Source organism: Carassius carassius, chromosome 45, assembly GCF_963082965.1.
Source record: "Carassius carassius chromosome 45, fCarCar2.1, whole genome shotgun sequence".
Lineage (NCBI taxonomy): Eukaryota > Metazoa > Chordata > Actinopteri > Cypriniformes > Cyprinidae > Carassius > Carassius carassius.
In genome coordinates, this window is record NC_081799.1 from 4,661,668 (window position 1) to 4,688,560 (window position 26,893).

The following is a 26,893-nucleotide window of genomic DNA, read 5'->3' on the forward strand; positions in this document are numbered from 1 at the left end:
AGGGAAATGGCTTTTAGAGAAAGGCAAACCGTGCTGGATCATGAGTAAAATAGCTCTTCTTTTTCACAGACGTTGTGGCTACAGTAAAGCCAAGCAAGATCCGGACGAGGAGAAGATGCACTTCCACAATGGACACAGTAAGTCTAACTGAAACAGACAGACACGTCTGGGTTCAAACAGAGTTCAGTGGGCTAGTCTCATCTTATCATAAGCTTAAAAATGACGTCAGGACTGCTGGCCATGAATTATTTTAATTTTAACATTTATTATTATTATTATTATTATTATTGCTGTTATACGATGCATAAAATATTATTTATATTTTAAATATATTATGCATATATAATACATAAATATTAACATGCAAACAGAAAACATATAGAGAATATAAATAATTTTCCTGCCAAGTATTAATGATAATAATAATAATAATTATTATAATTATTATTCACTGATTAGTGATAGAATGACTGATGGAAAAATCCCATAGACTTTCTTTGTTTAGAAATATAAATTCTTTGTTTAGTATCATTGCAGTCACCGGGACACCCATTTGTAACCCGAAAACCTCACTGGCCCATTAGGCTACAACCACACTAAACACGTACGCAATAATACATTGACACACAGACCTGTGACATATTTTAGTGGATTCTTATTATGTAGTCCTAAAGCAATCCATCAACATGTTGTGCTTGGCGCAGCAGGGAAGAACAAACAGGGTCTCTAGAGATGAAACCTCAAGCAGCAAACTCTGCGCATTCTCTCGCATTACATCACATAACCCAACCCCAGGGCTGTGAGGGGCCGGGATTCAACATTTCCTCCCCTCTCTCTTCATCGCAGTCAAATTCCCAGCGGTCCGCACGTATATCGATCCTCACACCTACGAAGATCCCAACCAGGCCGTCCACGAGTTTGCCAAGGAGATTGATGTGTCCTGTATCACCATCGAGCGGGTTATTGGAGCCGGTGAGTGAGTTATGAGCAACTAAAACAAAACAGGCCTCGGGACCAGAAGTACAATTAGCTTACATGAGAAGCATTCGCTGCTGAGAAGGAGAATGTGAGATGGTTTGGTTTTCAAATCTCATCTTTAGGCCTGACTGTGCAGTGTTTGTATGAGATCAAATTGAGAAGCTGTCTTGACAGACTCTTTATTTTAGTTCATTATTCTCTTTCTTCTTTTCCAGTAAAAAAATAAAAAAATAAAAGAGGCTTGGGCTAAACATTCAGTTTAAAATCGTGCTCTGAAAGTGTTGTATTATATATACAGGCATTCACTGCCAGACCTTATTCATTCAGAAGGAAGCGAGTTCATTCCTCAGTAGATTTGCACTTTGTGGCTTCGCAAGGGAAATCTGCCCAAGCACAATGAGGCATTTCATTGTCTGGCTCTTTGCTGCCGCGGTTCACTGATGGCTCTGCTTGCGGTTGCAGGTGAGTTTGGTGAGGTGTGCAGCGGTTTGCTGCGGCTGCCAGGGAAGAGAGAGATCCCAGTGGCCATTAAAACTCTGAAAGCCGGTTACACCGAGAAGCAGAGGAGGGACTTCCTGGGCGAAGCCAGCATCATGGGCCAGTTTGAGCATCCCAACATCATCCACCTCAAGGGGGTCGTCACCAAGAGTGAGTGCCGGGATGCTTTTGATTATGATTGCTTTTGAAAATTAATGTTTCATTATTACACTGTAAAAAGCGTTAACCTACAACTGTTATCTTAAAGAGCTGTTTATTCTAGTGCTGTCAAACGATTAATCATGATTAATCGCATCCAAAATAAGAGATTTTGTTTACAGAATATATTTGTGTGTACTATGTATATATATATTATGTATATATAAAAAACACACACATGCATATAGATAGATAGATAGATAGATAGATAGATAGATAGATAGAAAAATTTTCTTTATATATTTATATAATATAAATTATATGAATATAAATATGTACAAGTAAATACATGTAAATATTTTCAAAATATATACTGTATTTGTGCGTTTTTATATATGCATAAACATATACAAACAGTTCACACATATATATTCTCTAAACAAAAACTTTTATTTTTATTCTACCCTTCAGTTTAGTTTTGTTGTTTTAGTTGATTCAGTAATGTTAAATAATGTTTTAGATTTAAATGAAAGCAGTTAACACATTTTGTATGTTACCAGGTTAATGTAGGCATTGGCACATAATATTAACCCAACAATGACCTTGAAGCTGAAATCTGTGTGATTTATTTCTGTAAGGTAAACCAGTAATGATAATAACAGAATATATGGAGAATGGATCCCTGGACACCTTTTTGAAGGTACATTTTCTGCTTTATGGAAGTACTATAAATACTCATTCTGTGAATCTGTGAAGTGTTGTTATTAAAGTCTTGCTAATGTGTTTTATGAATAAGAAAATCCATACATATTTATTATTATTATTATTATTTTTTTTTTTAAAGGTCATACTCAGGTTTCTTTTATGTGTGTTTTGCTCCTCATGTGCCTTCCTGTGTTATTTATTATAAATATATTACTTATTTATAATTATTTTTGATATTATATTAGCCGATATAATTGAAATTATAATACCAGATTTTTGTGTGCACTTCATCAAATGCAGACACAAAGTGCTCTACGTGTACTCATGTAATGACTCAGTTTGTACAGTTATTCATTCTTTCTGAAGTAAACATTCAGTTTTATGTATTATGCACATATTCATGTATAATATACTGTATGTCTTTACTGCTCCAACAGAAGAATGACGGTCAGTTCACTGTCATCCAGTTGGTCGGCATGCTGCGTGGCATTGCTTCTGGCATGCGCTACCTCTCTGAGATGGGCTATGTGCACCGTGACCTGGCTGCCCGCAACATCCTGGTCAACAGCAACCTGGTGTGTAAGGTGTCCGACTTCGGCTTGTCCAGAGTGCTGGAGGACGACCCAGAGGCGGCCTACACAACCCGCGTACGTGCTACAGAGGATAAACGATGAGTCATGCTAACAGCTAACCTAGTACACCTCCCATCTATTAGCTACCTTGCAGCAGGGTTTTGTTTTAAGCCTGTATTCAAACCCAGTGCTACTAGCACTTTGCAATACTGTTGTCTTCCTGCTCTCTTGCAGTAACATATTAAGCTGGACGCTTCTGTCGCAGAGTGTATTTAGGGATATTTTACCCTACAAATCATGTGCTGCATCCTCAAACAACTTAGAACTATGAATGAACCCTGAACTGCCGATGCTTATTTCCGCCATAGAATTGTCAGAATTAAATTTATATTTTGCACATTAGCAAGTAAATTTGTAAAGTTTACATCTCACAACTCTTACTTTTTTGCTTGCAACTGTACAATACTTTTTTCTCTTTGTCTTTTTCTCACAGTTGGAATCTGCATCTCACAGTTATGGCTTATATTCTAGCAATTGCGTTTATATTACTATTCTGTCTTTTCTTCTTGCAAAAAAATATTCTTTCATACTGAATTGACCTGCAAAGTCAAAATTGCATGTCTTGGATAGCAATTCACTGATTTATAGAACTATTTTACTGAAGGGTGCTAAAATAATTCCAGGGGCCAGATTGAAAATAAAATAAAATAAAATAAAATAAAATAAAATAAAATAAAATAAAATAAAATAAAATAAAATAAAATAAAATAAAATAAAATAAAATAAAATAAAATAAAATAAAATAAAATAAAATAAAATAAAATAAAATAAAATAAAATAAAAATGTTTTTTTAGAAGTACAATTCTTAAATTATGATTTGGTGTTATCTGATTGTTTGGAAGATTTTGTCACTTGCTCATAAATCTAATGAAAAATAACTCAAAGACTGTTTTTGCACAGCCCACAAATAAATGTAATAATCATAACAAGCACACATTATTTTCTTTGTGAATGGCTTGGCAGGAGTTTAATACTCATTCTTAAATGTTCGATAGAATGTTACTAAGTTCTTTGTTTTATTTAATTTTTTATAATTCTCAAGAACTGTCTTAACATGACATGCTGTGGTGATGTTTATAGTGTTGTTGCCAAAGACTCAGTTAGCTCAATGGAAATTACCTCAAAGTCCATGTTTTTGCACAGCATGCAGATTAATGTAATAAACATAAGTCTGAAACTCCTAAAAAAATCTTGTTTTTAGAAGCATCTTTTTTCTTCAGAAAATATTTTTTAAATGTATTAATTTCCACTGTTTTTCTTGCTCTGCCTCTAGAAAGAAAGAGTCATGTATGCAAGTCTTGTAAATAGAAGCAAATAGAAAGTAGCAGTTAAAATGTATTTTATTTTTAAGAATGTTTTGTGAATCCAGCCCCAGATAGCATGTGCTAATAACACTGCCAGTGGCCATAATTTATTCCTGTTAAATCTATTGCCTATAATATGACACTTATATGTTGCTAATACAGACAGAATGTGGTTTTTTTAGCCTCAAAACAAGTGAAATTTGGTCACAGCAAGAAGAAATGTATTCCACAGTGAGAACTAATTATTACTGAGCCCTGAAAACCGAGCTGCCTTGTTCTGAAAGAGGATAATTAGAGGTTTGATGGTGGCTCTCATAATTAGCATAGCATAGTGCTCTTTGTCGTATGTTTCTTGTTTTGGTGTGTCAAAGTAACACAGAGGGATGCATTTTATGGCTGTATGAACTGTCGACAAAGTAAATTAAGACATGTCTCCTCAGTGCCCTCAGAGACCGAGAGTACTAACACTGGGACAGTCAATTAGCGATTAGCATGCAGCAGCCATCCACAGACCTAATGCTTCCTGTCACATTTCACAGCCTGACACCATTCTTTCCCAGCAATAATCACCCGTTAAGATGCTCTGACAAGACACGTTTCTGATGTGAGACAATGTGAGATTTCAGCAAGCTGTTTTGTCTTGCAGGGAGGAAAGATTCCCATCAGGTGGACGGCTCCTGAGGCCATTGCCTACAGGAAGTTCACCTCAGCCAGTGACGTGTGGAGCTACGGCATTGTGATGTGGGAAGTGATGTCATATGGAGAGAGACCATACTGGGAGATGAGCAATCAAGACGTAAGTTGAAATGAGCCCAAAATTCTATTCAACTGCAGTTCATAAATGGTCTTATTTGTTCAATTTCGCAAAATAAAATAGTTCCAGTCAGTTGTCCACTTGTCATTTAGAGCAACACACTGCAGTGTTTTGTTACCGAATGAATCAAAAAATTTTATCGAGTGGTGAATGATTCAATGACTCATTCATAAAGACAGTCGCTTTGTTTCTGAATGAATTGGCTGTTTGAACAAATTGAGTGAGTGAATAATTCAGTGACTCATTCATAAAGACAGTCATTTTCTTTGTTTATGAACGAATCAGCTGAATGGATGTCTGAATTACCTGTTTATTAAGACTGTGACTAGGTGCCACCTACTGGTGGTTTTTGTTTAATATTGAGTATTGTTTTATTAAAAAAATAATTCCATATTTACACACTTAAATATAATTGCCTATTCAGTGTTTTTCTAATTTAACACAATTACGTTAAGTGATCTTTTGGAGGGTAATTTCTTAGCCACAATTAAAGCGCAATTACTTTGAAATTTAGTCACTTGACACAAGTTATTTTTTGGAAATATAGCAATATGGTATATCCAGTGATGATATAGCATACATTTATAAAACGATTCAGTCTCTGGGCAGTGGTGAAGCCAAAGTGCAGTTTTCCCCTGCAGTCTTTTAACACTGCACCACCATAATTGCTTCCCATGGCCGATTTAAGCGCTCGCATGTTCTCTCGTATTTGCCTTAGGGGAAATGGCAGCCATAGAATGCTGATGTCTATAAATAGATCAGAAAGTCAGGGTAAAATCTGAGCTGAACTGACATATCGAACACCATCAGCGGGGGAGATCCATGCAGATTTTGGGGTTGGGTTGGGGCTGGATAAACTCTTTCTCCCACCGCGGTACATCTGCCTGTGGTCCAGTCAAAGGTCACCTGCTCAACAGCAGAATAGGAACACACAGGATGCTGGGTAATGGATATTTGGGTTGAAAATGGGAGTTTCAGGTTTTGGCCACAAGAATTTTACTCTTGGCTTTTCTGCACAGAAAGAGCATCAGCTCTCTGTAGACAGAAATCTGCCAGCATAATGGAGTTCGACTCAGGCATAGAGTTTCTTTAAAAGACATTAGGTATAGTAGCATTTACCAGAAGCTAACATCATCTATTGTTGTCTTGTCTCGGTCTAAATAAAAACATGATCTCACTGGATAGACACAAAATCATACAGCAAATAATAACATATTAACAGCTTAGAAAAGTGTTTACCAGGGATATTAAACTATAAATAAAAAAAACTGAAATAACTTAAATTTAAATAAATATATATTTTTTAAAGCAAAATATTTATATAAATATTAACAAATTAGTATTCAATATTTTCTTAAGTAAATATGGTTTTCATAATTCAAATAAAAAGTCAAAAATATGCTTTTTTTTCCCACCAAGCCTGCATTTATTTAATACAAAATACAATAAAACAGTAATAATTTGAAATATTACTACAACATAACATTTTTATTTTCTGTACTTGAACATTTAACATAACACTTACCAAAGCATTTATCCAAAGCTACTTACGAATGAGGAGAATAGAAGCAATCAGACGAGCAAAAGAGCAACATGATACATGTGCTATGAGTCTCAGTTAGTCCAGCACAGTACACATTGCAGTCCTGGAAAAGGTCTGTGATAGTGATTTTGTAGTATAGAAATAGAAAAGTATAGAAAAGTTGTGATGAAGTGCTTGGTTAGCAGAGACTACGAGCAGTTCTGTCTTAGTAAGGTTGAGTTGAAGGTGATGGCCCCTCATCGAACTAGAAATGTCTCTCAGATAGGCTGCAATGCGTACACCTACTGTCGGATCATCTGGTTGGAATGAGAAGTAGAGTTGAGTGTCATCAGCATTGCAGTGATAAGAAAACCCATGCTTTTGAATGACAGATCTTAATGACGACATGTAGATGGAGAAGAGAATAGGTCCAAGCACCGAGCCTTGAGGAAACCCAGTAGCAAGAAGTTGTGACTTAGAAATCTCACCCCTCCAAGACACCCTGAAAGACCTACCTGAGAGGTAAGACTTGAACCATTGGAGTGCAATTCCTGAGATGCCCATCTTCATGAGGGTGGACAGGAGGATCTGGTGGGGGTTGTATGTGCTGGTCTTGATGAAAAGGGGAAAACGTTATTAAGCAAGATGTTAGATTGGATAGTGTCAGTAGCACTATTTGTGTCCAGTCCTGGAAACTGAGAGGGTGAAGGAAGTGAAGATGAAACCAGAGAGGATAGGCGAGAGGAAGAGAGTGAGTGTAGGTTATGCCGAAAGGTGATGTGTGGAGGAGTGTGTGCTATGTCAGGAGTTAGTGTGGGGTTAGAAGTGATGAGGAAGTGGTCTGAGATGTGTAATGGAGTAACTAAAGTGTTGTCAGTGGAGGAATAGTGTGTGTAGATGAGGTCCAGTTGGTTAGCTGATTTGTGAGTAGCTGTAGTAGACACTCGTTTGAGATAAAATGAGGCGAGCAGATTGTTGAAGTCAGCGGCCTGGGGTTTTTCTAGGTGGATGTTGAAGTCACTGAGCAGTACCAGAGGAGCACCATCCTCAGGAAAGTTTGATAGTTACACATATAACTCTTCCAAGAATTTACCCAGTTTACCTGGGGAACGATAAACAACTACAAAGTGGATTTTAACAGGGTAGGTAATAGTAATTGCATGTGATTCAAATTAACTGTTGCCAGTAATAGATAGTAGAAGATCAAATTTCCATTCATTTGAGATAAGTAGACCAGTATCTCCACCCCTCCCAATCCCGCAAGGGGTTTGGGAAATAGTGAAATTAGTGGAGAGGGCTGCAGGAGAGGAAGTGTCCTCAGGTTTGATCCAAGTCTCAGTTAGGGCCATGAGGTTGGGACCGGAATGAGTAGCAATAGAATTAATAAATTCTACTTTGTTTACAGCAGAATGCCAGTTCCAGAGACCAAATGGAATAGAGAGTAAAGTAGTAGAGGACTAAGGGACAGGCTGCATCCGACATAGTGTTTGCTTTCTGAGTGTTAGTAAAAAAAAAAGAGATTTTTTCAAAAAGAGATTTGAAAGAACATAGTGAGTACAATTGCCTAAACTATATGAGAACAAGTTGTACAAAAAGTAAAGAAAGGGGAGAAAAGCAATACTCAAGTGCCTTGAGTATGATGTCACGCAGGTAGATTTGATGGTTTTTACACTTGTTGGTCTTCACACGAGGGCTGCCGCGATGAACTAACCGATTTTATACTCACCTGATTACTCGTTATTGAATTCAGCTGGCCATGCCTTACTACTTAGCAAACAGAAATTGGAAAGTCACATGATATTCACAAGAACAAACGTGACTAGAGCACGCGTTTACCACGGTAAACTCAGTAATCAAAACAGTGTTTTCTAGCAACAACAACCACGCTAAGATCTAATGAGAACAGAAAACAAAACACTTACAAACTTCTGTCCTCTTCTGGCTTGACTGCTTCTTCTGAACAAATTTTAAAATGAAACTAATTCCTGTGATCATATCCGAATTTTCAGCATCATTACTCCAGTCTTCAGTGTCACATGATCTTTCAGAAATCAGAGTAATATGCTTATCTGATGCTCAGGAAACATTCCTGATTATTATCAGTGTTAAAAAAAGTTTTGCTGCTCCATATCTTTGTTGGATTTCTTTAATTTATTTATTTATTTTAGGATTGATCGATTAACAAAAAAAAGATTGAAAAAAGTAATATATATATATATATATATATATATATATACTTGTATATGGCATATTATGTATCAGTGTCTATCCGAATAAACCCAATCATACTCCTAAATTTTAAATACAAATTGCCATAAATGTTAATGCAGCAAAGGCAATACAAATCACAAGCATCTTATTATTTAACTATTATTAAACCACCGCAGCCTCAGATATTAAACAAAAAAAACCACACAGTACACGGCAAACAGCCGCCTCTCTGTCTTTTGTTATGTAGATGTGCATGTCATATGTCAGCGTATAAGATGACAAGTATATTTGCAGGCAGAGATGAAACACAAGGCGATGCCTAAGTTTTTCCAGCATGTCCCAGAAGGAGGTGCACATAGCAGTCACGGTTTTATCAAGCACAACTGACCTTTTTTCCTCCTTTTCAGTTGCCAGTGATGGCTTCATCTGCGCCTTACATCTCATTCTGTGCTCCATCATTAATCTGTTTCAGACACGCTTGGGAAGGGAGAGCTATTTGATGTTTTATTTAGCGGTTTCTTGAGGGTTCCCCCTTTAGATCTCGGCTTCATCTGCTCAGCAAGATGCTGGTGTGTTTCTCTGGCTGTGTCTGTCTGTCAGTTGGTCTCTTTCTCTGTCTGTGTTTTCTCTCTCTCAGTGTTTTCCGCGAGGGATAGCCTTCTGAGCTGCTGCTGCTTTTTGTGATGTGGGAGCGAGAGGCATTTTAGTGAGAAGATGCTCTTTGTTGATTCATGGCTCTGATTTCTGTTGCCAGTTTCTGAAACGCAGAAAAAATAAAACTGATCTAATAGACATATTGTATTTATCCTGTAAGGCAAACAAGACATCTTCGTTATTTATATATAATATCTGTCAACTGGTACACTACCAAAAACACATTCTATATACCATTCAAAACATGATTCCTAGGCTCACCAGTGTCGCATATATTTAATCAAGAAGGCAGTAAAAACAGTAATATTGTAAAACGTTAATTGTGAAATCATAATATGCTGATTTGCTGTAACATTTCTGATTATCAATGTTGAAAACTGTTCAGCTGATTAATATTTACATAGCTATATATATTGACACACTGTTTTCCTAATGAATGTTGTTCAGTTGCTTTGACGCAATGTATTTTGTTTAAAGCGCTATATAAATAAAGGTGACTTGACTTGACTTGATGGTGTAGGCCTCCGGAGCTGACCGAGATCACACAGCTCTTCCGCGTGCGCAGAGTTTAAAGCTGCACTCGGTAACTTTTGACGCTCTAGTGGTTAATAAACAGAACTGCTTGCGTCTTGCGGAAGAACATTGTAGCCGGAACTACTTCTCTGTTTATGTCTATGAAGAATCACAAAGGTACTGGGTTACTCCGCCGCGGTACCCCCGAAGCAATCTAAAATAGTCCGAATATAAACACTTATTATAGGTGTACCCTAGTGATTCACGACAGGCTAAAAACAGGGTTTGGAAAATGGATTCATGGTGTACTCGCTTATTATATACATTTTGTAAATTTTGAACAAAATAAAAGTTACGGACCGCAGCTTTGATTGGTTTTTTCTTAATGGGAGCGGTGTTTTTCTGCAAATGGCAATAGGACCACTGGGAGGAGCCAGAGGAGCTTGATTTTTCAACAGATTATCTGTCTCATACTCTACTGTCAGGACATAATGACAGGTTTAACAAATATGTAAAAAATACTTTTTTTTACAAAAGTTACCTACTGCAGCTTTAACTAAAAAAATGTGGTTCTGCCGACATTGAGCAGAAACTCACGACTCAATGTACGTTTTAAAGACAGGTAGATGCAATAAATACGTACAAAAACACTGCGACTCACAAGAAAAAAACACGAAAACGCCGTTCTGTGATGCGGTGTGGACGCACCACCATCTAGTAGCTTTTTAATCTAACATTAAAATGTTTATAATATGTTTATATATATATATATATATATATATATATATATATATATATATATATATATATATATATATAGTTAACTAAGAATGACTGACTTATTTTTTTATAATATAGGCCTTTATCGTTTACTTATATACTATATACAAATATACATAAATATTGTCACGTGTATGTTCCTGTTTTTTTTTTTTTTTCCTTATTTGGGTATTCCTGTCCCCGTTATGTGTTTAATTAATTTGTTCTTTTGATTCCAGGTGTGTCTCATCTTTTTCCTGATTTAGTGGTGTACTTAAAGCGTGTTTTGTTCAGAGTTCTTTATTCTGCATCTATGTTCATACCCTGTGTTTCCGAAATGTATTTCCTTGGCTATTTATTAAAATAAGTTTTTTTTAGGAAGATTCTCTCCTTGTTTCCCTCCTATGATCCGTAACACACTGTAATGTAATGTAACGTGCAACAAGGGCACCTTAAAATACAGTGTTACCATGTTTATTATATTAATATTAATAATGCCGTAATAGTACTCTAAATAGTATCACATTACATCTAAACACGTCTGTTTATTTATAGCAGCCAGTAGATGCCGAGGTCATTGTGTAAATTCACCAGCTGCTCTCAGCAACAATTCATGAAGCAGAACAATCCGTGTTCGGACACTGAAGGCACATCATATATTTATTGTGGAACATGATGTAAAATGCCTGCAATCTCTTCTGTTGTCTCAGGTGATAAAGGCGGTGGAGGAGAACTACAGGCTGCCAGGCCCCATGGACTGTCCGACCGCCCTCTATCATCTCATGATGGACTGCTGGCAGAAAGACAGGAACAGCAGGCCCAAATTTGAGGAGATTGTCAGCTTACTGGACAAACTCATCCGCAATCCCAGCAGTCTGAAGGGTCTAGTTAACCCATCAAAAAGGTAGACGACAAGCCATTATTGGTTTATTCGTGTTCCATTGTTCTCGTTCTTTACTGTTCCAATCAGAGTGTATATGTTAATTGAACTGTTATTTACAGCATGTGATTAACATCGACTGTGAGATCACAAATGATGTGATGTCTGTGAAGCATTGATAACCGAGGGTTAACCACCCTGCTACACGGCTGTCACAGGAAATCAAGCTTTAATGATACTGGTAACAACATTTCGTGATTTAATGTTGCGTTAAACAGAAGTGACAGTGTGCAAATGACTTCCAATTACTGCGATTATACGTATCGAATACATTTCTGGTCCGTATTCTTACATGTTGGAATCATCCATTATCTGTAATTGTTTTATGCAGTTATGTCCAGGTTTAATATGAAATTGATTTGGAGTCTGGGAATGTTTGGGGAGCTGCGTTATTGCACCATAATTTTCTTTATTTGCCTTGGATGATAATATTAGCAAGTGTGGCCGAGAGATCACTGATTATATTAATATGTATAGTCGTAATGTGATTTAATTTTAACATGCATATAAAAACACAATTATAAGCTCATACATATATTTGTTCTGAATATTATGTGTGCGTGCAAAGTCTGAGTCTCCAGTTAAATATATTATATTATATATATATGTATATATATATTTTTTTTTTTTGCAAATTCCATTGAAAAGGATTATTAAGTCAATAAGTAATTTGAGTTTAATCATAAAATGTTGTTTATTTCAAGAACTGTGTGAATAAATCTAATATTTCTAGTTTGGTATCAAACTTTTGTATAATAGCATAGTATAGCATTATAATGACAGTTATTACAGTATAATAACATAGTTATTACAGTGTAATAACAGTTAATATCATATTACATGTTTTGAGGGACGAACTTGCATCATAATTGTTGGATATACTTAAGAAGCTTGTAAGATTGTGTATTGTTCTTTGAATCAGCTCAGATTTGTAAACTATATTATTATTATTATCCAGCCTTCACCTAGAACTGAAATGTAAGCTCTATACATCAATTTGTTCACCACTATACCTGTCTCTTCCACAGAGTGTCCAATTTATTAGTGGAGCATGGGAGCCCTGAGGGCTGTGTATTCAGATCAGTGGAGGAATGGTTAGAGGCCATAAAAATGGGTCGATACACTGAGCTTTTCATGGAAAGTGGATACACTTCTCTGGAAGTCATCACTCAAATGACCTTGGAGTAAGTCATCTGTTGTGGAGGTCATTGAGCCTCTTGAGAAATGTGTGTATTGTATTGACAAGTGTATTGAGAATATTTTGATCCTGGGAAATTTAGATGCTCTTTCTGTTAATTGCTACAGTTTACAATGCTAAAGAGTTGCCAGAATGATGAACTGTAATTTAGGCGAATTGTTTCCACAATCAAAATGTATCTTTATGTTCTTTCAGAATAGAATGCACTAAAAAAAGACATAATTAAGGGTAGAGTTTAACACTAATTTAAGTTTTTAGAGATAATAGTCTTTTGCATACAAAATAAATGAATGGAAACCGGGTAGGGTGACCTTCATTTGTGAGAAAAAGACCAACTTTTATCAGGATTATGTCAAATTTTGCTCTAATTCTAATCTGGGATGTCAACATGCCACAGCAGGTTTGATGTCGAATGAAATGTTTCAGTCAAAAGTTAAAGCAATGTAAATGTTGTTTCTTTTATTCACCCATTCATTTTTGTTGTATGGAAATGAGCAGTTTATAATTTCTGCAAAATATCTGTGTTTGTGTTCCATGAAAGAAAGAAAGTCATGTGGCATTTGGAACATACGAGTTGTCATTGTTATTTTAGTATTATTTATGTAGTACTGTAGTGATTAATATTATTTTCATTCATTTATTTATTTGCTTTTGTCATTTTATTCTTTTTTATATATTTCTGTTCAGCTTTATTTAATTAAATCTAATCCTTATTCTTTTCAGTTAGTTGATATTTATTTGTTTATTTATATATATTATATATATTTATTATCATATATGTGTTTGTTTGTTTGTTTTATACAACACGAATTCCGGAAAAGTTGGGACGTTTTTTAAATTTTAATAAAATGAAAACTAAAGGAATTTCAAATCACATGAGCCAATATTTTAATCACAATAGAACATAGATAACATAGCAAATGTTTAAACTGAGAAATTTTACACTTTTATCCACTTAATTAGCTCATTTAAAATTTAATGCCTGCTACAGGTCTCAAAAAAGTTGGCACGGGGGCAACAAATGGCTAAAAAAGCAAGCAGTTTTGAAAAGATTCAGCTGGGAGAACATCTAGTGATTAATTAAGTTAATTGATATCAGGTCTGTAACATGATTAGCTATAAAAGCTTTGTCTTAGAGAAGCAGAGTCTCTCAGAAGTAAAGATGGGCAGAGGCTCTCCAATCTGTGAAAGACTGCGTAAAAAAATTGTGGAAAACTTAAAAAACAATGTTCCTCAACGTCAAATTGCAAAGGCTTTGCAAATCTCATCATCTACAGTGCATAACATCATCAAAAGATTCAGAGAAACTGGAGAAATCTCTGTGCATAAGGGACAAGGCCGGAGACCTTTATTGGATGCCCGTGGTCTTCGGGCTCTCAGACGACACTGCATCACTCATCGGCATGATTGTGTCAATGACATTACTAAATGGGCCCAGGAATACTTTCAGAAACCACTGTCGGTAAACACAATCCGCCGTGCCATCAGCAGATGCCAACTAAAGCTCTATCATGCAAAAAGGAAGCCATATGTGAACATGGTCCAGAAGCGCCGTCGTGTCCTGTGGGCCAAGGCTCATTTAAAATGGACTATTTCAAAGTGGAATAGTGTTTTATGGTCAGACGAGTCCAAATTTGACATTCTTGTTGGAAATCACGGACGCCGTGTCCTCTGGGCTAAAGAGGAGGGAGACCTTCCAGCATGTTATCAGCGTTCAGTTCAAAAGCCAGCATCTCTGATGGTATGGGGGTGCATAAGTGCATACGGTATGGGCAGCTTGCATGTTTTGGAAGGCTCTGTGAATGCTGAAAGGTATATAAAGGTTTTAGAGCAACATATGCTTCCCTCCAAACAACGTCTATTTCAGGGAAGGCCTTGTTTATTTCAGCAGGACAATGCAAAACCACATACTGCAGCTATAACAACAGCATGGCTTCGTCGTAGAAGAGTCCGGGTGCTAACCTGGCTTGCCTGCAGTCCAGATCTTTCACCTATAGAGAACATTTGGCGCATCATTAAACGAAAAATACGTCAAAGACAACCACGAACTCTTCAGCAGCTGGAAATCTATATAAGGCAAGAATGGGACCAAATTCCAACAGCAAAACTCCAGCAACTCATAGCCTCAATGCCCAGACGTCTTCAAACTGTTTTGAAAAGAAAAGGAGATGCTACACCATGGTAAACATGCCCCGTCCCAACTATTTTGAGACCTGTAGCAGAAATCAAAATTGAAATGAGCTCATTTTGTGCATAAAATTGTAAACTTTCTCAGTTTAAACATTTGCTATGTTATCTATGTTCTATTGTGAATAAAATATTGGCTCATGTGATTTGAAAGTCTTTTAGTTTTCATTTTATTAAAATTTAAAAACGTCCCAACTTTTCCGGAATTCGGGTTGTAAATTACATTTAATATTTTCTGCTTTAGTTTTAGTTAACAATAACTTGTTCAAACCACATGCTGTTTAATTTTGATTAGAAACAAAAGTAGTTGTAAAAGTAGCTTTTACAGACAAAAACAGAATTAAAACAAATTACTTTCATTATCTGAAGTGACTCTAAGTCCCTAAAGTTTGGTCCAGTCCAAGTAGATAAATCTTTATTTACCTCTGACTCCAGGTTTTTTAATCATTGCATTATAGTAATATGTATTAAAGCTCAAAATCACTGATTTGTTGTTCTTTTGCAGAGATCTTAGGAGGGTTGGAGTCACTTTAGCCGGTCATCAGAAAAAGATCCTCAACAGCATTCAGGAGATGCGAGTCCAAATGATGAACGCCACTATGCCCATCTGAGAGCGGCCTCAGAGGAACCTCCAGCAGTAGTCTAGCACTTTCTACAGACACTTATTTATTGAACGGAACTATTTAATGAAAAAATTGACACTGATGAAAAAAAAAGTCAAATAAAATGGCTGGATAGATGGACAAACGGTCACTGTTTCGTTTGCGCAAAGCCTCCAAACTAAAGTAAAAGGAGGAACGTGACTGAAATGTTGAGTGGTTGTTTGGAAAAGTGTGGCACATCTCCAGGTAGGACTACTGACTTGGGATCAGGTGTCTCTGGGCTGAATGTATACCATTTTTCCATTTTTCATGACCTCATTCAACAATATTATTACCTCCGGAAGAGACTGCAGTCGGTTTAAGCTTGGAAGGTTTTTTTTTATGTTTTTCACTCAACAAGTTCACCAGAGGCAACATCAGACAGGAAGACTGAAGTCATATCACGAGCTGAGGTAATGTATGGCAGTGTTAAACAAAGCAATAGTAGATTTCAAGCTTGACGTTGATTTTACTTCTTTCTAAATCGTTGCTTCCGTGTTTCAATAAGAAGACAAAGCAATGGACAGGATCGTTTTCCTTTTGCACAATATCTGTGTAGCGAAGGCGGAAGAAATGTACTTGTTTTTTAAAAATGTGACACGTTTCAAAACCACAAATTCATTTTAGTTCCACAGAAGTGTTGGTGTTTTATGTGTAAATAGTGTACAGTTGCGTAGTTGAAGTGGAGCTCAAATGCATCCATCCATTTTCATGTGAGGTTGATATACTTTAGTGCACAGGTGGGCTAACATACTATGTATATTCAGTCCGGTCAATAAATGTTTATATTGCCTCTCAGTGCTTCTTTAGATAGAAAATGAACAATTGTTTTACTTTTGATGTGTGATCTCTACTGTATTTTGCTACCCATATTATAGACTTGCTCAGTTTTCACAGCTAGGTGGATATTAAAGTCAACATGAAAGCACATGGACACTATTTTTCTTTCCTAATTTTGGGTTTTATTGTGCACAAATTATAATTGTTTTCTGTCAAATCTTCAACTTGGTCCATACGAAGGAACTTTCTTTTTCGGCTGATATTAGCTAGGCTGCAAAAATATCTATATAGGCAACAAAAGCAGATAACAATACATTCGGATAGAGTGAAATATGACACATTATTGAAGTAAAACTGGTTGTGAATATAATTTCATGTTGGCTTTAAGTTGGTTCAGTATGTCAGACATTAGCAAAATCAGTGAAAATAAGTTAAAATTCTATCTGTCGATTACTGTAGACATTAATTTCGACTCGTCCCTCAGTGTACAGACAAGCACTATATTGTGTATATTTACAGTAAATAGACAAATAGTCCAGGAATATAACAGGAGTATATAAACCTAAAAATGAAAATTTCTACAATATTTACTCCCCTTCAGGCCATAAAATTTGCAGATGAGCTTGTTTCGTCATCAGATTTTTAGAAATGAATAATTACAACACTTGATCACTAATGGATCCTCTGTAGAGAATGGGTGCCATCAGAATGAGAGTCCAAACAGCTCATAAAAATAAAAACAAATCACAATATACACAGGTAATTCACACCACTCCAGTCCATCGGTTAACATCTTGTGAAGCCAAAAGCTGCATGTTTGTAAAAAAAAACAAAAAAAAACAAATCCATCACTAAGACAGATTATTGCTTTTCTGCTGTATCAGGAGAAAAATCTGCACGGATCAAGCACCGTTTACAACTGAAAATAGTCCAAAACAACTCTAAACACTCTCAATGTGAGAGACAACAGAGATGGACTGTTTCCACTAGAGGACGTATTATTTTGGATTATAGACTCATATTTCCATTAGAAGTAACAGTTCACAAGCCATTAATTATTATTGTGATGTTTTTAGCAGCTGTTGGGACGGCACCCATTCACTGCAGAGGAGCCATTGTTGAGCAAGTGATGTGATGCTACATTTCTGTTAAATCTGTTAAAGAAACAAACTCATTTTTTATGTTGAATTATTCCTTTACAAGCTCTTATTATTGTAAAGAACACCTCTGGTTGGACAGCTCATCAACATAATGACTCATTTTATAGAGCATCAGCAAAAGCATTGTCGCACATAGTAGATGACGATAATGTAGTAGCCTAGCATGCTAATGTTTTCAGTTGTCTGTTCAGTTGTTCTTTTCCAACTTCTCAAATACCAGATGTAGTAGTGTTTATTGTCTTCTAATCACATTGTCTTTCATTTTATATGTGCACTGAGGTACAAGTTGAAATGGCTGTCTGTGGTAATCAAAACATGTCACACATGCATTATAGATACTACTTTATACGTTTAATAAAAAAATAAAATGTTGAATGTTAAGAATCATAGTCAGAAACGAATCATTCAAAACCAAATTTCAGACACTAGGTAATTTCTACCCATATTTTAGGTCCATGATTATTACAAGACATTATTATGCTATTAAAACTACTGAAAGGCCACAAGATTGTATTAATAAGTGCTCAAGTATGTCACGTATTTTCTTAAAACCTCATAAAATTGCTTAAAAAATTGCATAAAATTCCACTCTGCTAGATTTTTCTTTTTTTTCTACATTTTTATATCTTGAAATTTGATCTTAGCAAGATAATGCTCCTTAATTAGTCAACTGAAAAGTACTCAGGTGCCTGTGATTACGTGAGTACATTAAGAAATTCTGAAGATATCATTGAGGAGCTAATTGAAGGTTCGTTGATCAGAATTAATAATAGTCAAAAATCATGTGTATTGACAGATAGTTACAAATGTTCAATTAACCTGAATCAGCGTTGATGTTTTCTTTATTTTTCTTTTCTTTAATGAGTAATGAGTATTTGATATTTGTTGCGATGAATGTTACTCTAATATACTTAGAACTTTTACACAATGCAGTTACCCTTCATTTGGTATTTTGCACTGAAATTCACTTTGTAAAAAAAAATGGGTTTAAGTTTGAATTTATACATGTGTTTTAACCCCATTTTATTTTCAAAATAATACTGTAGACTGAAAAACATTAATCTGACCAACCCACACACCATGCTTTAATATTGCAAAATCCTTGAGCGTTTTCAGATTTGTGGCTGTTGTTTATTGTAGTGATATTTGCTCATAACCACTGACCATATCTGCCAGAATGAAGAGCCAGATTGATTATGTTTTACAAGCATGTTTGCTCTATAATCAGGCTGTTTTCTCAGAATATGTACATCTGGATGACTTTAAGTTATAGTCCTAAACATAAAAGAGTTATGCCTTTCGTTTGACATTTATGATTGTGGTTACACAAAATACATCTATTTCATACACGTAAATGTCAAATGTAACTACAATTAAGAACCTTTCTGGTTAGTACAGTGGTTTGTAAAACAGCAAGCACAAGGTAACACAATTTATCCTTATATAGCATACCACCCTGCAAAAACACACCTAAAAACATTATGCTGATTACATTGATTTTTGCACAAAACACTGATATTGAGTGCATCAAATTATTTCCAAACTTTTTTTAATAGTACAAAATGATATGCATGGTGTTGGTAAGCTGCGTATTACAAATGCATTTTATCAACATAATGGCTATGTTTCTTGAATCGTTTATCATATTTGATCTAACGAAGAGCAGGGAAAGAAAGAAAAGCACAAAAAAGAAAAAAAAAGTAGTTTCTATGTAATGATTGTTCGTCTATTACCTTCTGCTGTGTGTTTTGTTGTGTAAATGTCTTTTGTAGTGTAATATATTACATTTTATATTTTTTTGGAATAAACTGGAGAGAAACCCAATATTGCTGAGTTCTTTATGCAATGGAACATTGCGATACTAAATGAACCAGAACCGAAGAACCCTGGCATAATTGTTATCTATGGCTGAATTTCTTTTGTAGGTTGACCACTGCCATGGTGGAGCGACAGTTTGGATCTTGCTGAGCGACTTAGTCACAGTTTGCTAAACTGTAGACAAGCTTATATGGCTGCTGAATAATAACACATTCAGTTTAATAGCACATTTGAAAGCAACTCTATCGCCCCCTTGAGTGTCGAGATTCTTTGAATAGCATAAACAATATGGCTGCATGTTTGCAATGCAATGCATTTGCGTTTGTGGCCTTGTGAAAAGTGCAGTTAATTGCACTGAATTCATGACTTTTTTTTTCTTTTTTATTATTATTATTATTTTCTTTTACACACTAAGTAGACTTTTAAAAAGTACACATTCTAATAATAATGTCAAATTAAACACTTTAAAGTACATTTTAAACATATATAAACATATATATATATATATATATATATATATATTTATCATGCTTTTAAGAAGAACACTTATGTTGATGTTTTGATTAACATACTTAAGCACATGTATGGTACTTAATCATAATTTTAACTGTAGTGTATTATTACTACATTAAAAATTATATATCTTTAGAAAATAAGTTATTTTATTCAGTAATGACTTATTCCAGTAAAGACATGTATAATAGCATTTATTAAAAATAAATAAATAAATAAAACATTTATTATTGTAATAAATACTTTTCTGTTGATAGACAGACAAACATACAGACAGACATATTTTAAATTGCAATATTTCACATTATTATTATTATTAGTTTTTTTATATATATATATATATATATATATAGTTAAACTTTGGTAAGCATAACAGTATTCATCTAAAATTGATTCATTTGTTTGTTTCCTCTCAAACAATGACATTTTAACCTTCAAAAGTCCAAAGATGCTTAAAAATGATTAAACCAAGTAAACTGAAGAGTTAGTGGGAGGTATTATTGGTGTTTTGCTGCAGGAAAGTCACCCCGACTGCTACACCATTTTTTGATGATCGATTACAGTCATTAGTGGTGCCACTGTAGAACAGTGCAAATACAAAGTGTGATGAAAGGTTAACCTTCTAGTTCTGGCCACTACTGAGCCCAAAGTTCATTTCTCACAGTGAAGTGACTCAAGGTGAATTACACTGTGATGCACTGATAGGACCACAGCTGGCGACCACTTCCCATGACATCATTCATTACATGTTACTGCTTTCATGTCATTTCAAAAGCATGCCATGAAATATTTTTAGATTTAGGAAACATTTAAGATAAGTTAAATGGTTTGCATTCACTTCACTGCCCTTCTTTTAAGCAAGGCATATTTTGGTTGACTCCAGACTGGAAACCACTGAAGAACCAAATCCATCTTCACAGACACGCTTAGACGTTTATCATCCGAGTGTCACATCATTCGATAAGGAAAGTACTCCATCATTAGATATTTGGAGTTAAAGTCTTCCATCATGGAGGTCACAGTTCTTCAGTGTCACATGATCCTTCCCAAATCAAGCTAATATCATTAATTATTATTGGTGCTCAAATATTAGTAATAGTTCATATTAATTATGCTGAAAACTGGTTTGTATTTATTTATTTATTCTGTAGAAACTGATTATTTCATTCTTTGATGAGAAGGTAAAAAATAGCATTTATTTGAAACAAATATTTTGTAACTATTTATTTATTGATTGTTTGTTTGTTTGTCGATACTGGAATTCTTTCTTTGATGAATATAAAGAACAATATAATATGATATATATATATATATATATATATATATGTGTGTGTGTGTGTGTGTGTGTGTGTGTCTGTGTTTTGTTTTTGTTTTTGTTTGTTTGTATTTAGAAAAGGTTATTAGTTTATTCTTTGATAAATAGAGAGTTCCAAAACATAGGATTTATTTGAAATAAATATTAGGTAACTATTTTGTTTGTTTGTTTTTTGATACTGTGATTATTGATTTCTTTGATGAATAAACATCAAATAAATTAATAAACAAACTAAAAAAAAGTTATTTAAAAAATAAATATTTATAAAAATATGTTTATTTATTTTCTTGCCCCAAACTTTTAAACAAATGCCTTCTTTTAATTTAGCATTAGAAAATAAAGAAATAAAATAAAGAAATAAAAATAAAATTATTAAGCAATATGTAAAAATACATATAAAATATCAACTGTTTGGCATTGATGATAATAAGGAATATTTCTGTATTTCTTAAGCAGCAAGTCAGTGGGTTGTATATATATATAAGATGAGCAAGACCTTTGCATCCTTGTTGCCAATTCCAGCAAAATAATACTATAACACAGTAAATTGAGCAATCAAAGTTCCCAAAAGACAATGTAATCCTCCACTACTACTCTGAAATATGAGTCTTTTTTAACAGCATTTTAAAGCATAACTGTGAGTCCATGCAGATGAATCACACGGCGTCCCTGATTGCTCTTGAAAGTGCTCCCATCTGGAGTTCGCTGACAGATGATGGAGCGTCCTGGACCACTCTGGCTCTGAAAACTCCCCTCGCTCATCAGTATAATGAGGACGATCATTTGTGAACTCATGCTGTGGCTTATGGCTGCCACCGGTGCTCTCAAGTGATTTCTGCTACAAGAACGTCCACACAGCTCATTACTTTGAATATGTCTGCATACCGCAACCAAGCCTGAGTGTCTTTGGGTAGTGAGGCAGAATAAGTAGGCTGCAATCACATTTGCTGCACTGCAGGGAAAGTGCTGTGTCATTCAGCAAAAACGGCTTTATAAGCATTTAGATGCCTGTGTTCAAGAGAGTTTAATTCAATAGCAAGAACATTGGGTTATGGGACAGTTGTTATGGTGGATTAAAGGAACAGTTCACTAGAGAATGAAAATTCGGTCATTATTTACTCACCCTCATGTGGCTCTAAACCCTTTTCCCAATGAGACAGCACTTTTCCTCATAAAAAAAACAAAAAAAAAACGCAGCAGTTAAAGTGGTCCAAAACCTGGGCAATAAGAAATTAACACTTTTATTCAGCAAGGATGCATACAATTGATCAAAAGTGACAGCAAAAACCTTTAAATATTAATTTCAAATGTATGCTGCTTAATGCTCTGTGTTTCACAAAAAAAAATCCTAATCATCAGAAAAGGATGAAAAAAATGCTCATTTATGAGTGAACTATTCCTGAAAGTTTACATAGTCGCACATAATGGCTTCAGCACGTTAGCAATCCTTTATGGTCTGCCGAAAAGAAGCTTAGAAAAAGAGTGAAAATCTAAAGGGAAGAGCTCAGGGAGTAGATAGCAGAGCTCAATGACAGTGCTCATTAGAAAGAAATAATGGTGCTCCTTACATGCATTGGCCATTATTAATGTGCCTTAGCTCGGGGATGTCACAGGTTAACTACTATTTCATTTCACCTTGGACGACCTCCAGCGAAACATACCTAATAACACTGTCAGCTCCCCTGCTGACAATAGCAATTTAGCACACCCACACTTACTACAGGGATAGCACACTTTTAAAACACGGGAGACCTTGAGAGTTCTGCTGAAGTGACAAACACAATGACCCTCATCACACACTCGTGCGGTCTGTCGTCGCACACCTTTCAGAGTCTCCTGGGCCTGTGCCTGCGGGCGCTCACAACACCACAGAGGCTGGCTAGCGCAGGCTAGTGACAAAGGCTGGAATTATTAAGATCACACATCGCGGCCGAGATCAATACGAGGGCATTGGCAGGTAAATAAGAGGGAAATAACGCTAGAGCCCGGAGCAAAGGAGCATCTAATTGCACTGGCTGTTTATGGCAGGAGGGATCTTAGCCACACAGGCAGATTAGCATGCACTAGACAAAAAAGGTTACTGGGTAATTGGTTGCGAGATAAGATGAATCACAAAGGTTATTGGTGCTCGGTGGATAAATGGTACATTTAGGTGGAGTCTTAGAGAAGTGTTGCTAAATAGCTTCCTTTTAAAGCTTAGCGCTAAGCTAATATTAGAGCTAAGTGGATTTCTGTTTTGTGATTTAAGGGTTTGGTGTGGAATTTTTTGCAAATTTGCTATTAAAACACATTTTTTTATGAACAATATGTTTGTTAATCACGTTTTTGGGTGAACCATAATAACTTGTAATGTAATTAAATATTTAGCAACATTCATGAACGCATTTTTTTTTACTTTATTTTCTTTTTCTTATTACATTGCATGATTACTTAGTTCTTATGATAAAAAAATAAAATAAAAATAATAACATTAGACACTAAGCTCTAAAGCTGAACTAAACAATCAACCATGCCACTAGCTGCGTTTCCATTACCCTTCATATTTCGCAAATTGGAATTGCAAATTGAAAATATGCCTTCTTGATTGGCCTATTGGTAAGCCCCGTCCCCCTTAGTTACTGTTGCTCCCTCGGACAAACAAACAGAGTTGCTTGTCTCACAATGACAGCTGTCAGTGTGAAAACCCAAAATGTCCCAAAATGTTTTTGCACTATTTGGGACACAGACGAGGCCACCATTCAAGTGGCAATTAAATATTCCATGAAAGGAAGTATAACATTTTTTAAAATAACTATAATGGGTGACTCGAAGCGAGGGTTTACAGATACCAATGCAAGCAGGAGAAGTCTTATATCATGGTCATCAGGATTGCGGATGACAGCACGCAGGATCAACAATGTTCATGTATAGCATACTATGATAAATTAATGTACATTTAACCAGTTTGATATGGCACTGAAATGTAGAGCTTCATTTATCTGTTTTTGACGTACAGTGTACATGATGTTAAAAAAGTTCGCTATTTAAGTTTGTAATAGCATCGACTCATTAACTTTAATGTTAGCTGGTTTTAGCCAGAGAGACCTTGCTGAAACACAAAATGATCAACGATCTGCTTGAGCACATTAACATTTTAATTTAATCAGAGTATGACAACCAGAAAATGAATGTTTTTGTCTGCATTGGGATTGGGGTTGGATGCTTAGATATATTTTGCTCTGTTTTGTTGGGCTTTAGGAAATGTAATAATATATATTTATATATATATATATATATATATATATATATATATATATATATATATATATATATATATATATATATAACATTACGATATAACATTTCTGTAATATATATAGCCTACTAGTCAACAGTTTTTTAACAGTAAGATTTTTAATGTTTTGAAAGAAGTCTCTCTGCCCACGAAGCCTGCCTTTATTTGATCCAAAGAACAGCAAAAGCAGTAATATTGTGAAATATTTATACTATTTAAAAGAACTGTTTTCTATTTGAATATATTTTAAATGCAATGTATCCCTGTGATCAAAGGTGAATTTTCAGTGTCACATTAATCAGAAATCATTCTAATATGCTGATTATCAATATTTAAAACAGATGAGTAAATTTTTTTCAGCATTCTTTGATGAATAGAAGGATCCACAGATCAGCATTTATGTGAAATAAAAAGCTTTTGCAACATTATACACTATATCAGTCAAAAGGTTAGTCAGTATAATTTTTTTTGTTTTGTTTTGTTAAATAAATGAAATTAATGAATACTAGTATTTAGCAAGGATTCTTTAAATTGATCAAAAGTGATGATAAAGACATCATTTTACAAGAGATTTCTATTTCAGATAATTCTATTCAGATTTCAGATAAAACTTTCTATTCATCAAAGAAACCTGAAAGAATTATACTCAGCTGTTTTCAACATTATCATAATACAAGTTTTTGTTTGTTTGTTTTTAGCAACAAATCAGAATTATTTCTGAAATTTTCACTAATTTCTAGCTTTTAATTGGTTTAGAAATCTATAAATGCTGGACAACAACAAAGAATAATGATTTGTTTATATACTAAAAACATTTTTTATCACATAATAAGGCAAAATAGTTTATATACTGTAATAAATGCTATGTCAATTAGCACTGCATTGTTCATATACTTTATTAATCACCTGCTGGAGATTTTTTTGGACTTGAAAAAAAAAAAAACAGCAAATAACTGTTTTCATACAGCATAGCTGGACGCTGTTGTTGTCCATATTAGGAGTTTCCTGATATGACTTTCTGCATGAGAGCACCCTCCGGTTTCGAGTATGAATGAAACACAAACACACACACTGCAGGAGAGATTAGCGCTCTGTTATGTTCATCTCGCCTTTTCGGTCCGAAAAAATATCAGGTCATGCGCAAACTATCCTTTCTCTTTGAGTTTAAATCTATATTTATTCACACCAGCTCTTGAAAACTTCTATACGAACACATTTGCCCGAAAAAGTGCGGGGGACGAATTTCCGTGATGATCTACGCCCCTGATCTACACCCTTATTTCACTGGACTCACATGCAAACACTTAGCATTGCAAGCATACCAGGTGTGCTACGGAGCAAGTTTACTACATCAGAAAAGCAATATATATGGAGCTGATTATATGATGCAAATGTTAAAATGTATTAGTTTGCAAAACATGCAAGGTGGTGGAAGGCCATAAGATGACTATTGTGCAAAGAAGCACACATTAATCAATAACTAATCATTTTTAATCGATAATGTGTGAAAACTTGCCCTAGTGTTACTGCTGTGTATATATTTAAAGGTATGTTTCTGGAAATGTTTAAGTTTTGCAAACATCAAGCACTTTTTTTCCAATGAGCCTATACTAAAAGAAAATGCTTCATAGAGCAGACCCATTGATACAAAGAGTGTTAAAATACGCTTTTAGTAAAAACATGCCATATAAACCCCCTTATCTGCCAGGAGTAGAGACACTCTGATGAAGGTCATTCATTATGATTAAAATCCAAATGATTCCTAAATGACCCAAGGGATTGTGAGTCTAGTGGCACCTCTATACATGAAAATTGCATTACCAGTCAAAGACACTGTCCAGGGACTCGCACCTCCAACATTAGCACAAACAGCCCGCGCCGCGAGCAATGAGCCATCAAGGAACAATCAAATATGACGTGAGGCAAGGCAGCACTAGCAGATGAATGGTGCGGAGGGGTTTCTTGTATTGCTGATATGGAATCTTTGGCCATTTCGATATTTGATATATGACGCTGCCCTTGAGGATGAGAAACATAGATTGATAATTAACACCCAAGGCGATGTTTAGCAATGTGATTTCCCAAAGGAACGTAATGGTTAGATTAGATTTTGTGTCATAACAAACATCTGGATTTGTGTGAAATACAAAAGAGGTAATATTAACATATATAGTAGCCAACATTTATTGGATGTTTAAGGTACTGTAGTGAGTGTTGAAGAGGACTAGTGAAGCACTTGATGGAATGTAGTTCCAGGATTATTCAACAAAATTTGTGGCTTTTGTTTCCCCTTTTAACATGTGTGTAAATAATGACTTGAATAATAAAGAGTGGCATT

At 35.1% G+C, this 26,893-nt stretch overlaps 1 protein-coding gene across 3 annotated transcripts in view; it reads left to right on the forward strand.

The window, feature by feature from the left end:
* LOC132127052 (ephrin type-A receptor 5) overlaps window positions 1-21,081 on the forward strand; it is an 87,083-nt gene extending 66,002 nt beyond the window's left edge. For 2 of the 3 annotated variants that reach the window (XM_059538669.1, XM_059538670.1), the window contains exons 9-17: window positions 70-137; window positions 847-972; window positions 1,441-1,626; window positions 2,253-2,314; window positions 2,757-2,966; window positions 4,903-5,052; window positions 11,440-11,633; window positions 12,698-12,853; window positions 15,560-17,215. In XM_059538669.1, the coding sequence (XP_059394652.1) occupies window positions 70-137; window positions 847-972; window positions 1,441-1,626; window positions 2,253-2,314; window positions 2,757-2,966; window positions 4,903-5,052; window positions 11,440-11,633; window positions 12,698-12,853; window positions 15,560-15,665 (1,258 nt within the window). In that variant the 3' untranslated portion in view covers window positions 15,666-17,215. Of the gene's footprint in view, window positions 1-69; window positions 138-846; window positions 973-1,440; window positions 1,627-2,252; window positions 2,315-2,756; window positions 2,967-4,902; window positions 5,053-11,439; window positions 11,634-12,697; window positions 12,854-15,559; window positions 17,216-20,824 lie in introns of those variants that run through there. The other variant, XR_009427480.1, reaches the window with a different exon arrangement.
* The last annotated feature ends 5,812 nt before the right edge of the window (window positions 21,082-26,893 follow it).